Genomic DNA, 16,467 nt, shown 5'->3' with positions numbered 1-16,467 from the left:
CGTATTTTCTGATGAATCTGATGAGGTGCTAAGCCCTGTCCCTCCAGTCAGAAGTCTATTTTCGGGATTCTCAGAAAATTTGGTATTTTGCTCCCCTTGCTACTCTGTTGCTCTCCCTTCGTGTTTTGCCCTGGTGTGTGTGTGTGTGGGCGGGGGGGAGGCAGGGGTCAGACTGGGCACATTGTTTGCTACTTCCTCTAGTGCTGTGGGTCAGTGAGGGGACTATGTGCCTGGTGGTGATGCCGGCCCTATAGTCTTCTCTGTGCTTTGAGTGCTCCAAGCAGGAATGTTGTCCTCAGGGTTTGGTGGGCCAGATGCAGCCCACCTCTGAGTTTCCCTCTTAGTTTTCCCCTGTGTGGTCGGGGCAGATCGCCACTCTCCCCAGGCTGGATCTTCAGTGCTGTCCTCTGTAATGCTTCATCTGGGGAAGGGTTCGTCATAGCTGCGATAGGGGCCCACACCACAGACCTCTCTGTGATGAGACTGTTCGTTCGCTGCTTCATGCCAGTATGTTGCCTTCAAAGCTTGTCACACCAAATTGAGGTCCAGTCCCTCTCTCTCTTTTCTGTGGAGACATAAACAATAACCTCCCTATGGGTGGGTTAGTACCCTGTTCCCCACTATCCACATCCACTTTTTTTTTTTCTTTTCCCCTCCTTTTTAGTTGGCAGCCATATGCATCCTTGGATTGGGTCTGACCTCTGCCAGAGTGTCTGGACCTCACACCGGGAATTTATACATTTAGTGGATTGTGCTTTTTAAGCTTAACTCAGTGGACTCATGCTACACTTGTCCTTTTGTGCTTGGGTTACTTCGTCTAGCATAATTTCCTCCAACTCTTCCCATGCAAGGATGTGCTGCTTGTATTCATCACTGCTTTATAGGAATGCGTAGTACTCCATTGTATGTATGTGCTAGAGTTTTTTTAATCCATTTGTCCATTGATGGAAATTTCGATTGTTTCCAATCTTTGTGATTATGAACTGTGCTGCAATGAACATTGGAGCTCAGATGTCTGCCCGTGGTCTGTTTCTTATCTCTTCTTGGATATATATGCACAGTAGGGGGATTGCTGGGTCATATGGTAACTCGATTTCCATTTATTTTCGGTATCGCCAAGTCAATTTCCATAGTGGCTGCACATACCTCCAGGTCCACCAGCAGTGGATGAGAGGTCCTATGACCCCACAGCCCCTCCAACACTTGTTGCTTTCTGATTTTTTTGAATTGGGCTATCTTTGAGGGTTTGAGGTGGTATATCATAGTTGTTTTAATTTGCATTTCTCTTATGGCTAATGATCAGGAACATTTTCTCATGTGTTTATTGGCCATTTGGATTTCTGCCCTTGCGAAACTTCTGTTCAGGTCTTTTGTCCACCTCCTCAATTGGTTATTTGTTTTTGTTTTGTTTTTTTCTTATTGTAGGCTACCAGAGTATTGTAGATTTTAGTAATGAGTCCTTGTTCTGATGTGTCATTGCTAAAGATGTTTTCCCAACCTGTGGGCTCTCTTATTATTCTCTTGGCAAAGTCTTTTGATCGACACAGGTGTTGTAACTTCAGTATATCCCACTTGTCTATTTGTGACTCCTCTGTATTTGTATCCTTCCCTATTTATGATAGCCTATGTATTCCCTGTGCCAAAGTTCTTAGGTTTGTCCCAGTTCCCTCATTAATGGCCCTAATAGTTTGGGGTTTTACCTCGAGGTCTGTGGTCCACATTGAGTTTATTCTTGTGCATGAAGTGAGTAAGGGTCTTGCTTGCAGGTAGATATCCATTTTTTCCAGCACCACGAATTGAAGAGGGCATCTGCTTCCCATTTGATATTTTTGGGCCCTTATCAAAGATCAGCTGTCTGTATGCTAATGATTTCATTTCTGGGGTTTCAGTTCTTTTTCATTGGTCTGAATATCTGAGAGTGACATTCCTTAATATGACTCTTTTACCCATGTCTCTGTAACTCTCACCAATGATTGGGTGGGACTGTGCAAATAGGGTGTGTGTAACACTAATAACACTGATCTTCGACTTTACCAAACATGATGTTGTTTTCTCAGGACTGGTCTCTCCCGATAATACATCCATACTTGCTTCTAAGAAGCATTCTGATTATATGACCTCCAAGAAGATTTGTTTGTGCTTTTGGCAGTTCACAGCACTTTTAATGTTGTTTGCCAATACCAGCGTTCAGATTCATCAATCCTTCTGTGGCCTTCCTTATTTATTATCCAATGTTAACATGCATGTGAGGCAAGGAGCAATATATGGCTTGGGTCATAGGCTCCTTAGTCCTTGAAGTGAAATCTTTGCTCTTTAACACTTTGAAGAGGTCTTGTGCAGAAAATCTGTCCAATAAAATTAAAAATTTGCTTATTTTTTTCATTGCATCTTCTTCCATGAACATTGACTGTGGATTCAAGCAAACTAAAATCCCAGCAACTTCAATCTTTTCATCACTTAGCATGTTGTCTGTTGATCTAGTTGTGAGGATTTTTTTAAATTGAGTTGCAATCCATACTGAAGGCTGCATCTTTGGTTTTCATCAGAAAGTTCTTTAGGTCCTCTTTGCTCGCAACAAACAAGGCTGTCGTCTGCATATTTCAGGTTGTTAATAAGCCTTTCTCTAATCCTGATGCCACATTCAGGTTTTACAAGTATGGTGAAAAGATACAACCTTAATACACTTTTTTTTTTTAACCACACAGTGTTTCCTTGTTCTGCTTGGATGACTGCCTCTTGGTCTACCTTATGGCTCTGCATAAGCACAATTAAGTGTTCTAGGATTGCCATTCTTCTTAATGTCCACTATTGTTCTAATCCAAGCAACTGAATGCCTTTGCTTAGTCAGTAAAATACAAGTACACGTCTTTCTGGTATTCTGTACTTTCAGCCAAGATAGATTTGACATTAGCAATGATATCCTGCATGCAGCATCCTTTGCAGCAGTGGTTTTCAACCTGGGGGTCATGGCCCCTTTGGGGGTCACCCAATTCATAACAGTAACAAACGTACAGTTATGAAGTAGCAATGAAAATAATTTTATGGTTGGGGGTCACCACAACATGAGGAGCTGTATTAAAGGGTTGAGGCATTAGGAAGGTTGAGAACCACTGCTCTACAGAATCAGGCTTGAATTTCTAGCAGCTCCCTGTTAATGCACTGCTACAAATATGTTAAAATTAGCTGCAGCAAAATTTTACTTGAATGTGATATTCATGGTATTGTTTAATAACATCTGCATTTTCTGGGGTCACCTTTCTTTAGAATGAACTCAAATACGGATTTTTTCCAGTTGGTTGACCAGGTAGCTGTCTTCCAAATTTCTTGGCATAGATAAATGAGTGTTTCATCGGCTTATGAAACATTTCATTTGGTGTCTGTTAATATCCAGGGGTGTATTTTTTGCTAATGCCCTCAGTACAGTGTAGTGTTCTTCCTTCAGTTCCACCAGTTTTTGATCATAGACTGCCTCGAAAAATGACGAGTGTCATCAAGTTCTTTTGGGTACTATGATTCCTTCCACCTTTAAAAAAAAAGTTTCATTACCATATGTCACAAATCATAAAATCCAATAGTTCAATCATTGTAAGAAGAGCTGTACAATCATCATCGCAATCAATTTTAGAACATTTTCTTCCTTCTTTTACTCATTGCTATTAGCTTTCCATACCCCCCCCAACTTCCCCTGCCATGCCTTCAAGGAACCATTAATCCAGTTACTGTCACTAGAGACTTGCCTTTCCTGGATTTCCTATACAGAAAAACATTTAAAAACTGACAATAATAACAAAGTAAACTAGAGGAAAACTCTCAGTAAAAAAGAAAGTGGAAAATATTTTAAAATCAGAACGAATTAAAAATGGGATAAAAGGGAGAGATCAACTGATAAGGTGCCAAATTTTAATCTAACTGCAATAATCCACTTCCCAATGCATTCTGCATGATAGCAAGGCTATTCACATCCCTGTCTCATTCAGAGGGGATTCACCAGGGGCTTAACATAACATATATTTCCTCTTCAATGTTTTTTAAACTGAAGCAGCTTTAGCATGAGTTCAAAGGGAGATCAAATGATAAGACATAGTGTTTGAACCTAACGATGTCTGTCATAATAGACTTTACAGTGTTCTCTGTCTGATAACATGGCTGTTAACATCACTCAAACTTTCTGTTCAACTCTTGTTTTTCCTTTTCTTCCATTTGCTGTAGCAACTTTACATTTAAGAGCAAGCCTCTTCGTCTCCTTTAACATCCACTTTGGTCTTTTCTTTTTTTCTAACCTTTTTCATGATCTTTTGCTTTATTCTTGATGTCATTCCACAACTCATCATGTCTTCAGTCATTAATGTTCATTGTGTCCAATCTGTTCTTGAGATCTCTCCTAAATTCAGGTGGAATATAGTCAAGGTATTATTTTGGCTCTCATAAACTTGTTTTAATTTTCTCCATCTTCAACCTGAACTTATCTATAAGCAATCAATAGGCTGTTCCAGCCAGTTCCTGACTTCAATTTGACTGATGATATTGTTTCTCTGTTGTCTCTTCCCACACAAAGTCAATTTGACTCCTGTGTATTCCATCTGATGAGGTCTAATTGTATAGCCACCGTTTATGTTGTTGAGAAGAGATCATTTTGATGAAGTCTTTTGTCTTTAAAAGATTATATCATTCCATTTCCAGCTTTGTTTCAATTACCAAAACCATATTTTCCAACTAGCAAGGTTTTCTTTTTGTTTCCAACTTTCCCATTCCATTTGCCAGTAATTATTAATGTGCCTTGATAGTATGTTTGATTAATTTCAAGCTAAAAAAGTTAGAAGAATTCTTCAATTTCTTCCTCACTAGTTTTAGTAGTTGGTATGTAAATTTCAGTAAATGTCGTATTAACTGGTTTCCTTATAGGTGTATAGAGATTATCCTATTATCGAATGCATGGTTCTTCAAGATAGATCTGGAAATGTTCTTTTGGAGAATGAATGAGATACCATTCTTGAATTTGTCATTCATGCTAGTAAACCATATGATTTTCCAACTTGAAATGGGCAGTACTAGTCCATTTTAGCTCACTAATGCCAAAGGGAGTCATTTGGGGTTTCCATTTCATTTTTGACAATTTCCAAATTTTCTAGATTCCTACGTTGTACATTCCATGTTCTGATTATTAATAGATGTTTTCACCTGTTTCTTCTCATTGTGAGTCACACCCATCAGTAAATGAAGGTTCTGACAGATATAATCTATCCCCGTCTTTGAGGTTGACTCTACTTTAAGGAGGCAGCTCTTGCCCAGTTGTATTTCAAGTGCCTTCCAATCTGAGGGGCTCGTCTTCTGGTACTGTATCTGACCAGGTTTTACTGCTATACATAAGGTTTACTTTTATATGTATGCTATACATATACAAATGGCTAATCTCCAGAAATAGACAACATATTCCTTTTTCCTAGTCTGTTCTTAGTCTCGAAGTTCCACTGAACCATGTTCACCAGAGGTGACGTTGCTATTTGAAATGCCAGTGGTGTAGCTTCTAGCATCACAGAAACCTGCAAGCCATCACAATACGGGAAACTCACAGGTTCGATCATTGCTGCCACAGATGTATTGAACGAATATGTATTAGTTTCTTTGGCCTTCTCCTGCACCAAGATGTGGGGCTGAGGAGTTGCAGCTGGACCAAATGTTCATATTGCATTTCTAGTAGGTGTTGGACCTACTAATTAAGATAAATTGGCTAGAATCAGCTCTCTTCAATTGTTGAAAAATACATCTGGTGAAATGTACTGTTTATCATAAAAATACACAAAGTTGTCATAGGCTGAGCATTAGTGAATAAAAAGGATTAGAAAATATTTAAGGCCAATATTACAAATGAAATGTTGGAATGTGAGAGAAAGCCAGCCTGTGTGCGTGTACATATACAAGCATTTAAGGTCAGGGAGATCACTTGCCTAAGACAAGGATTAAAGGTGTAAGTGACAAATAACAGTTTAGCTAAAATCTAGATTAATGGTAAGAGGACTGTGGACACTGAGACAAAGAAGTTATCAAGCATGCACTAGGAAAGTTGGATGAAAATCATAGAGGACCATAAAAGGAGGAATAATACTGTAATATGAATTGTTAATGTCCTGTGTTTGCTCTCTAAGAGCTTTATAAAAGGTTAAAGAATGAAAGATCTGTTCTGTTATGCTGGTGTCTCTTTTATTGCTTCATGTTTTTCTCTTGGGCAGAATTTTTTTCCGAGGTGTTTTTATATTATTAATAAAATAATAGAACTATATAAATAGGATGAATGTATTTATTACCAGCAATGTGGCGGGTGCCTGGTGCCCTAAGATAAGTGGCATGACCTTCCTTCTAAAAGAACTGATGGATAATTTAGCTCTAGTCAATGCAATCGAAAGAAAAAACAGGTGAAAGTAAAGGTGAGAAAATGAAAATAAGAGTTTCTAAAGAAAACAGCTGTCAAGAAAGGATTTTTTTCTGATCATTGTAGGAAAAGCTATCTGTGTAATACAGAAAGACAAGCTGTTTCTTAGAGATGCTTCTCGTTATGTTTTTATTCATTAGCAGTGCACCTGCTGTGACTGCTGGCCACCAGAAGGAACTAAGAGAAAAAGCACCCTGTAAAGAGGCTGAGTCCTCCATGAGCGGAGGAGAGGGTGGCAGGGTCGCACAGGGATGCCCATCCAAGCAGAGGAGGCGCATGTCGCTCAGAGAAGACAAGGGAAGGTGGTTAGGCAGTGAGTTGTCTGGAAGGACCTCTAGACTGCAGGAGCTGAAGCCATTCATTGATAAGGCAGTTCACACACATGACAGAAGAGGGACTAGTCCTTCTGCTTATCTATCTATCTATGATGCTTATCCAAAGGCTGATGGTTCAAGTTCACCCAGAGCCACTATGTAAGAAAGATCTGATGACACACTCCAAAAAATCAACCACGAAAAGTCCTATACAACACAGTGTTACTCGGTGTCATGAGTAAGAACTGACTTGACGTCAACTGATGTCCTGCTAGCTATCTGCAGTGGCAGTGCAAATGTAAGGCAGTTGACGGCTAACCAAAAAGTTGACAGTTCAGAGCCCCCAAAGGCATTTTGGAAAGTAGGCCTGGAAATCCACTTCCAAAAGGTCACAGCCTTGAAAGCCCTGTGGAGAAGTTCTGTTCTGTAGATATTGGAACACTGGAGCAGCAGAATGGACTCCACCATAATCAGCCACACTGGTGAAGAGAGCAATGCTAGAGAGGCAGCGAGGGTGGGGGAGGGGGTGGTGTTCAAGCTGCTCTAGGATCTGACTGGGTAGATGGCGGCCTCATGGGCCAAGGCGGAGGATCTTAGAAGAGGGGCTTGGAGCATGATCATCTAGGCGTACCTGTGAGACCTGTACCATGGCAGTTAAACACACTGATCTAGAGGCCAAGAGAATAGTCTGAGTTGGAACTTTTAATCTTGGAGCTGAAGATACGATTGTGAATGAGACCATTGGGTTAGTCCATTCACAAGTGTTTATAGAACACCATTGATGATCTTTTCCCAACACAGAGAGAGAGGGGGGTGAAAAGGCAGTCAAAGCCTCACTTTCAAAAGGCTACACTCAAATGGGGAAAGATGCGGGGGACATTAAACGAGGAGCAGATACGTGAAAAATATAACTTCAACTATTGCCAAATGCATGAAAGAGCCTTTTGCCAGTAGATTGCAAAGGAGGTGGCAAGTGAAATACTATTTCTTTTTGTTGTTGTTTGTACATTTTTATTGGTACCTAATCCACATAGCATACAATTCAATAGTTCAATCGTTCAGTCATATCCAGAAGAATTGTACAATCACAACCACAATAAATTTTAGGAGTTATTTTGGAAATAATATTTCTATAGGAACATTCATTTACAAAAATTAGTTAGGCAAGCTAGTGATTGTAATACAGTAAGGACTTATTTTGCCAAGCAAAAAGCCATGACTTTGTAGGAATAGAGGAGAAAAGGACAAGACTGGGAGAAACTTGTGGAACAGAAGCCTGTAAGAAGGAAGTGAATTAGGTATGGCAAAGAAGCGAAAAGGAGTCACAGTGGAGAAACTGGCAAATTCAGAAGTTCAGAATTTAATAAAGGAGACAGATAGGTGGGAATTTAAAGCCATTGTGTCACTTTCTCTGTGGAACATATACACAAAAGGATACGTTACACCTAATCATGTGTGCCACAGATACTCAACAAGTCCCCATGTGCCAAGTGAGAGCTATGACACTGAGCAGGACAGAGGTGGGGGCTGAGGACATGGTAATTGAGGGTGCGCTCAGTCAATGGAGAAGACAGACATAAATGCATGACGTCACCAATAAGCTGTTGCGTCATGTAGACATTATAAGAGAATAAATAAGGACCCTAGATGGGAGGGCCACCAGCCAGCACACCCAGGCCTGTTCCCAAATAATCTACAATGCCAGGTATGGTGTTTAAAAAAATTGACCCAGCTCCACGCATTCAGCCGCCCACTCCCACCAGCTGGTTCACACTGTTGCCAACAATGAGGGCACCTTCATTGCCATCAAGCCGGATGGGCCTGGTGGGCCACATCATCAGGCGCTTTGAGCAGGAGGGATTCTGCCTGGTGGCCATGAAGTGAGTTAAGGGCTCCAAGGAACACCTGAAGCAGCACTACATGGCCCTGAAAGACCACCTGTTCTTCGCAGGGCTGGTGAAGTCCATGGACTCAGGACCCATTGTGGCCATGGTCTGGGAGGGGCCAAAGGTGGTAAGGACGGCCCGGGTGATGCTGGGGAGACCAACCCAGTGGATTCCAAACCAGCACCATTCGAAGGGGACTTCTGTGTTCAAGTGGGTCAACATTCATGGCAGCGTGGGTCAAAAGCGCCGAGAACGAAATCAGCCTCTGGTTTAAGCGGAGGAATTGGGGGGCTACAAGTCTCATGGCTATGACTGGATCGACAAGTAATAGGGACACGAAACACCCTGTGGACCCCTTGGCACTGGTACAGCTCTTCCTTCCGGGATTGGAAGCAGTAGGATTGACGTCCTCTTCCAAAGCACATTGACCAATAAAATGTGTTTTCCCGTTTTTTTCGGTTTAAGAAACCCAGGATTGATGAGCCTGCGGGGACAGCAAGTAGAGTGTGTGTGTGGTAGTGGGGGTGGGGGTGGGGGTGTTTAAAAGGGAAATGATGCCAAGGAGTCCAGGGAGGGAAACAATGTTTGGAAACTGATTGTGGTAGCAATTGTACAATTCTACTGTACATGATTGAACTAAAGAATGATGTGATATATGTATTAAATCCCAATTAATAAAATAAAAAAGAAGCCTTGGGGCGGAAAAAGTTTGAGACCCATTCATTTTAAGTACTGAGTTAGTAAAACAGCCTTAGCATCCAGAGTCGGTGGGCAGGCACTTAAAGGAAATGAGCTTGTTCCAGATCATCGGGGGAAGGGGAAGGGGGAGACCATCTCGTGTTCACTTCAACGTGGCCACCTTCTTCCGCAGATGGGAAGCTGCTGGAGATGAAACGAAAGGTGGCCCTGATCTTCCTGAGGAAGGGACTGGTGCCACCCTATCAATAGGGACAACGCTACCTATTTGCCTTTTGGGATCTTGATTTTCCCTGAAGAATGAGAGGACCACTAGAATCTTGGGGGTGGGAGTGGGAGGGCAGGGATTGCTATAGGAATACAATGAACCCTCATTTATCGCGGTTAATCGGTTCTAGACCCTACCGTGATAAATGAAATTCCGCTAAGTAGGATTCCTTATTTGTAAATCAAATATTTTTGTAGTTAGAGCATAGAGGACATGAAAAAACACCCTTTAGTCACCATTACACTCGTATTACCCAATTTATTAAACGAAAAAGGGAAAATACAGTGAAACATTTTGGACGTTACAATTATCATTTATTATTTATTATATTATTTATGGCATCAAGCGTGTACAGTATGAGCCAATCAGTGGCAGTAATGACAGAGCATGCGCTGTTATGCAAAAACCGCGATAGAGTGAAGCCGCGGAAGTCGAAGCGCGAAGTGGCGAGGGTTCACTGTATAGAAGACTCATGAGGAAGAGAGATCTTTTGTGTCTGATGGCAATATGCTACCTTTTGCTAAAATCCTGTTGGTTTTAATGGTTCCACATGGCATTTGGCATGATGTGGAATTTGAGAGATATGATAGGCTAAACAGTGCAGTATATGCCCTTGAACCTGCCCTACATGGACAAATTGGGAATGTCTGTGGGTGGTGGAATGCTGTACTCCATACCGCCCTCCAGTGGTTGCTCAAGCACTCTGAGGTCATCTTCAGGAGGTGGTGTGCAGCCTGAAGGCCAGCCTGGTGTCCTGGGTGGCCCTGAGTTGCACCCCAGGCCTGCTGACTGAAATCTGTGGGAAGGAGGGGGAGGTGGACATGAGGTCCTGGAATCTCTGCTCCATAGGCCCTTGGCAACTTTGGGAGACCCTGGAGTAATATTGTCTAAAATGTGTTTCTATTGGACATTCCAGAATATCTAATTCTTGTTCTCTTTTTTCTACTAGGCCCTGGGAAACCATGAATTCGATAATGGTGTAGAAGGACTGATGGATCCTCTCCTTAGAGGTGTGAAATTTCCAATTCTGAGTGCGAACATTAAGGCAAAAGGGCCGTTAGCATCTCAAATCTCTGGTCTCTATTTTCCATACAAAATTCTTAACGTTGGTCATGAAGCTGTGGGAATAGTTGGATACACTTCAAGAGAGACCCCTTTTCTCTCAAATCCAGGTATTTTCTCATTATAAAATCACTACAAAGCATTAAGTCAGAGCATGGCATTATTTTTATGGAATGTAGGTCAAAGTACTAGGAGACCTGGTGTTGGGCTGTGATCTGCAAGGTGTGTAGTTTGAAACCCCCAGAGGCGCTGTGGGAGAAAGACAGGGCTTCCTACTCCACACCGAGTCTCAGAAAGTCTCACAAGGGCAGTTCTACCCTGTCCTATAGGGTCGCCGTGAGTCAGCACTGAGGTGGTGGCAGTGAGTTTTGTTTTGTGGTAAAAGTAGGAACAACGTGCAGGACCGGGCAGAAGTTCCCTTCGGTTCCACAGAGTCTGAGTTTTTTCTTACAGACTTTTCTCTTCTGAGCATCTTTGTTGACACAAATGACCGTTTTTTTTTCAGAGTAAGTTTGTCCTGTCCTTTTAAATTGGAAGTGAAAGCCATTGGGATCCAAAGCTAAGCCCTGTTGGAGAATGAGCCACACAACTCTCTATCTCTTCCCGGGTGGAGACGGAACCCCAGAACTGGGATCTGAGATCAGTTCCAGTAGCTTGCCTTATCTTTAATTTTGATGCTCCTTTTCCTCTTTTGATATTTTGGAGTTTTAATATTAAAACTTTTGTAGAAAATATATATTTTCTTTTATATTAAATATATATATATTTTCTTTTATATTAAAACTTTTGTAGAAAATATATATTCTATGAATATATCAGTCGAGATGTGTATATGTATATATATTCAAGACACGTGAATATAGAATGCATACACACGTGTGTATATGCTTTTTGATTCATTCTCAGATATATACATTTTTGTGTATATCTGAGAATGAGTAAAAAATGATTGCTTTTAGGATTTCGGTTGATACATGAATAAGTTTATGCCAAAAAAACGATGTTTGAACATTGTCTGCCATCTGTGGATGCAACAGACAAGGTCTCTCAGCATTACACTTGTCTCAGTCTCCATAGGGAGGCTTCTAAAATAATCAAAATAGCACCTTCTGAGAGGACTTGCTGAGCCAACTAAATTCAAGACAGAGAGGTCAGCTCGGAAGTTTATAGTAACTTTTTTCCTGGGATTCCAACAGGGTCAACTTGATAGATTTTTCTCCAAGGACACAGAATGATCATAGAGGCTTATTAGGAAGAAGTTTCAGGAAAATTTTAAACGTATTGGTGAGAAAATATGGCAAGAACTTTGAACCGTGGAATTTTTTCCATCATGACAAGAACCCTACTCATTCTCTGAGGACAGCAAGGGGAACATCATTGGGAACCTTACCCATCCACTCACCTGTCCTCATCTGGCCCCTTTAGACTTCTTCTTCCTCTTCTCTTTCCCTTGAAACTTTAAAAGAATATTTCAAAGAAACACACTTTGAGTACTTGAAAACTGAAAAGTTGAGGAAAAATTGAAAAGGGCAGAATTCTTTGGGAAAGGATCAGAGAGATGGAAACAATGCCTTCACAGGTGTGCTGGCCGAGATGAGAGACAATAGCTTCACGTTCTGAGGTCTTTTTAAATGAAACTTCTATGATTTTGTAGCAATACCTTTTTATGCACCCTCCTATAGATGAGGAACTTCAAAACGTTCGTGGAAAAATCCCATTATCTTTTGATTCTATTTTCCCACCTCGCCGCAGCCCCATTGTCTGTTTCAAGTTGAAGTCAGCTCAATAGCACCCAAAGAAACCCAGAAACCAAAGCCATTGCCATCCACTTGTGTACAGCTCAGAGTGGCCTGTAAGGACATAGAACTACCCCATCAGTTTCCAAAGCTGTGAATCCCGTGGAAGCAGACGGCCACAGCTCTCTCCATCAAAGAAAAGTGGTTTAGAACCTTCTGTTAGCAGCTAAGTGCTTTAACAGTTGTGCCACCAAGATATGTATGTATGCATTCATATGTGGCTATATATACATTCACATATGTGTGTATACATACACATATATATATATACAAGGAGGCTTCAAAAAGATTGTGGAGAAATGAAATGATTAATGCCATTTTCCCATGAACTTTTTGAAGCCTTCTCGTGTATATATAATAACCATTCAAGAACTATTTTTAAGCAGTTGTCATTGAATTGCTTTTACTGAAACACTTTGGTAGTGAGAGAAGAAATGAGTTTTCTCTAAATATATCCAAATTAAGTTTATTTCCATATTTGGAGGGGGGAAAAAAGGAAGGTAGGAGCTAGAAATTCAGAAACAAAAGTTTCCATTAAGAATTAACTGGTAGAAGATTCAACAACTAGAAAACTAGTATGTTTATTCTTGTTACAGAAAGCCTAGGCCATTGAAAAATATCAATATAAAGGTCAGCTGTTGAGAAAGGAGACAAAGTTGAAGGTAGGGCAGCAGTGGAGCCTTTCTGCTCGCCACTGTACAGGCAGGGGTTCTCCGTGCTAGAGGTGGCATGGGCCATCCGCCTCAGGGGTGAGCAAGCCTTCTTAAACTGCGTGAAGCCACTGGTATTAGCTGTTGTTTTTAAGGTGATTACTGGGGTAGCGTGTGCCTATGAGCTCCCCTTTGAGGATTCTCTCACTTTTGAAACATTTAGTAAGTACTTTGCTGACTAAGAGGGATGTGCTCACACCACAAGGACCTGACGAAGCAGTCTGAGGCTGGCCTTCTCCAACCTGTCCAGCCAGCCCGTGGTCCTCCCACCTCCCTCCACAGAGAGCAGGGCTCTGATGATTAATTTTCCCAGGGCCTCTCTAGTCTGTCTGCAAAATGTGGGTAAAGACTGCCTGACATGCTAACAAACCGGCTCTGGACATGGAGAGGGCTAGAGAACGCACCTGCCCAGAGGGCTGGACACTCTCCCTCTGGGTCCCCAGTGCTCCCAGCTCACACATGTGTCTTTGGGTACAGCCACACTGGTGTATCCCATTTGTCCCTTACCCTCTGCTTCCCACATGGACCTGAGCAACCTGCCGTCAGAGCCTAAGTGTCTCCTCGCTGTGCATTTGAAGCCTATTATAGAGACTACCTTAGGATCTTTGGGTGAAGATGTGAGTTTATTGAAAAACTGAGTAAGTGCTCATTAGATAGCAAATTCAAGAGCAGACTGTCTGTATGATTTGTATTTCATTGCCTGGGTTTGTTTTCTTTTAGTTCACTTAAGACCAAATGTGATTTAAGGCTGTAAGAGAATCATGAACAAAGTCGGGATTTGGGGAAGGAATTTGATGGTTGTCCTGGGGATCAGGTCATCTTGGGAAAGAACTGCCTTGATCCCCACAAGGAGTCTGCACATGAAGCATCTTGGGAGCAAAGGCATTCCAGAAGGGAATCTGGAGTCACGTACTAGATTGTTAAGCTTGATGAGCATGGGAACTTTGTCCACCCCATTCACTGACCTGCCAGTTGGGGCACGGTGTGCAGTATATTTGAGTGGAATGAGTACTGAGAGCAGAAATGTGGGAACCACCCAGGTAATGACAGACTTGAGTGAAGGGCTCCCGAAAGCCTGATGGAGTTCAGGCAGAATGTGGAGAAAAGTTTTATGCATGTTTCATTGTCAGCAACCAGGACCTAAGAGGTGAGAGAGGTTGTTGCTAGAGACGTGGAGATTCCAGCCATCAGACTGCATGGAGTAGAAGGCTGCGAGCCCTATGTTACAGGAGAGAAACTGGAGGTTGTGCTGGGGGCCCAGGGGCATCAGAAGGCATGGCGCTCTTGATAACAGCTCCTGGGAATCATGGGTTGGACTGTCCACTGACTATTGTGGGGTGAGTTGGAGTGAGTAGGATGGAATGTTTCGGGGAGCACCTACCTCTGCTAAGACCAAGACTCAGCGGGCTGGCACGAGTTCTTTCTGATCCTGGCTCCTAAGCCAGCCCAATCCCTTCAGTCTGGAATCCCACAGCTATAACTTGTACTCCTAGTGCCTTTCATTTACTTGGGGAGGTAATAAAATGCCTACAATATAATTCTCCTTTTGGCATCCTGAAATCCATCTCCTGGCTTCTTGGTGTGATACCTGGTCCCGGGAGGTAGGTGTTTGATGTGTGTAGAGAATGCATCCCTTTGTCCTCTGAGACATCAGTCTGAACTTTTCTATCCCTTCTTGCTGTCACACCAAAGCAGCCGATGGTAGCATTACATGAAGGTCCCAGCATTCTGTTCCTCATTTGTTCATCTATTGCACTTCATGTTTATTTACATGCCAGGCACTATTGTAGGCATCAAGATTACTAACTCCCTTCCTCAGAAAAAGAAAAAAAATCCCTAGCCATGGGCGCGTATATATTCAGTGGGAGGACACTTGCGATGGCTAGTGTGTGCAAACTTGGTGGGTACTGTGGAGAAATTTGAGCGGGAGGGACAAAGGCAAGTGTGGCACAGGGCAGGGCACATCCTTTTACTTTAAAGCAGTGGTTCTCTGGCTGATGTCCAGAAACACAGAAATGACTAGCATCTGTTTGTCCAGATAAAGCCTTTCTTTTCCCTAAAAAAAAATAAAATAAAATAAAATAAAGCAGTGGTTCTCAACTTTCCTAATGCCGCGACCCTCTAATACAGTTCCTCGTGTTATGGTAACCCCCAACCATTGGAAATATGTTTTCCAGTGGTCTTAGGTGGCCCCTGTGAAAGGGTCAGTTGAACCCCAAAGGGGTCGACACCCACAGGTGGAGAACCGCTGCCTTAAAGGGCTGGCCAGGGAAAGTTTCGCAGAAAAGGTGGCGTAGTGCTGAGAGGCAAGCAGGGGAACCACATTGACTCTTGATGTTTCATAGCTGACAGTAGTGGCACAGTTGTTGCAACTCTAGATTTTAAATGTTGCTTACAACTTACTGGAATCGCTGTACCCCCAAACACAAGACATATGGGAACTTTGAATTTTCAGACCATTTGGGTGGACCTTCTCATCTCTGTCATTAATCATGTGGTTTATCGTTCATTGTAATATCCACATGTTGAGTTAACTGATGTTAAAACCTTTAGAGTTTCCTGTCACAGCATACAGTGTTGTAGTTAGTTGTTAGTTAGTTAGTTAGTTAGTTAGTTAGTTAGTTAGTTAGTTAGTTAGTTAGTTAGACAACAAGTCCATTCCAGGTATGCAGAGTGGAGCAACTCCATAGAATTTCAAGACTGGAAACTTTAGAAACAGACCACCAGGCTTCCCCTCTAAGATGCCCCTGGGTGGTTTCCCAACCCTGGTGGTATAGTGGGTCATGAGTTAGGCTTCTAGCCACAAAGTCAGCAGGTCAGTACTACCAGGTGCCTTACTTTCTATTCCTGTAAACATGAGGCTTTCCACTCCCATACACACTCAGGGTCTCCGAAACCCACAAGGGCAGTTTTCCCCTGCCCTGTAGGGTCAGTGTGCATCAGAATCGATTCAGTGGCAGTGGGTTTTGGGGGTTGCTTGTTTGTTTGTTTGTTTGTATTTTGAGTAGTCAATCACTGAACAGTTTGTGCTATTCAAGGTGTTCAGTACACAAGTATTGGCTCCTTATAATGCAACAAAGAATGTGTTTTTAGTTCTCTTTTTAAAAAAAATAATTTTATTGGGGGCTCTTACAGCTTTTATCACAATCCATACATACATCCGTTGTGTCAAGCACTTAAAAAAATCATTTTATTGGGGGCGCATACAACGCTTATCACAATCCATACATATATCAATTGTGTCAAGCACATTTGTACATTCGTTGCCATCATCATTCTCAAAACATTTTCTTTCTACTTGAGCCCTT

General features: G+C 42.0%; 1 protein-coding gene across 1 annotated transcript in view; it reads left to right on the top strand.

The window, feature by feature from the left end:
- NT5E (5'-nucleotidase ecto) overlaps positions 1-16,467 on the top strand; it is a 57,830-nt gene that overhangs the window by 16,849 nt on the left and 24,514 nt on the right. Inside the window, exon 3 of the mRNA XM_045294318.1 lies at positions 10,541-10,763. Coding sequence (XP_045150253.1) covers positions 10,541-10,763 — 223 coding nt within the window. The remainder of the gene's footprint in view (positions 1-10,540; positions 10,764-16,467) is intronic.

This window comes from Echinops telfairi, unplaced genomic scaffold, assembly GCF_000313985.2.
Source record: "Echinops telfairi isolate 266 unplaced genomic scaffold, ASM31398v2 ScPeMD7_3533;HRSCAF=4204_0, whole genome shotgun sequence".
In the NCBI taxonomy this organism is placed as follows: Eukaryota; Metazoa; Chordata; class Mammalia; order Afrosoricida; family Tenrecidae; genus Echinops; species Echinops telfairi.
Note: the sequence above shows the minus strand (reverse complement) of the source record. Positions and strands in the feature narration are given on the sequence as shown.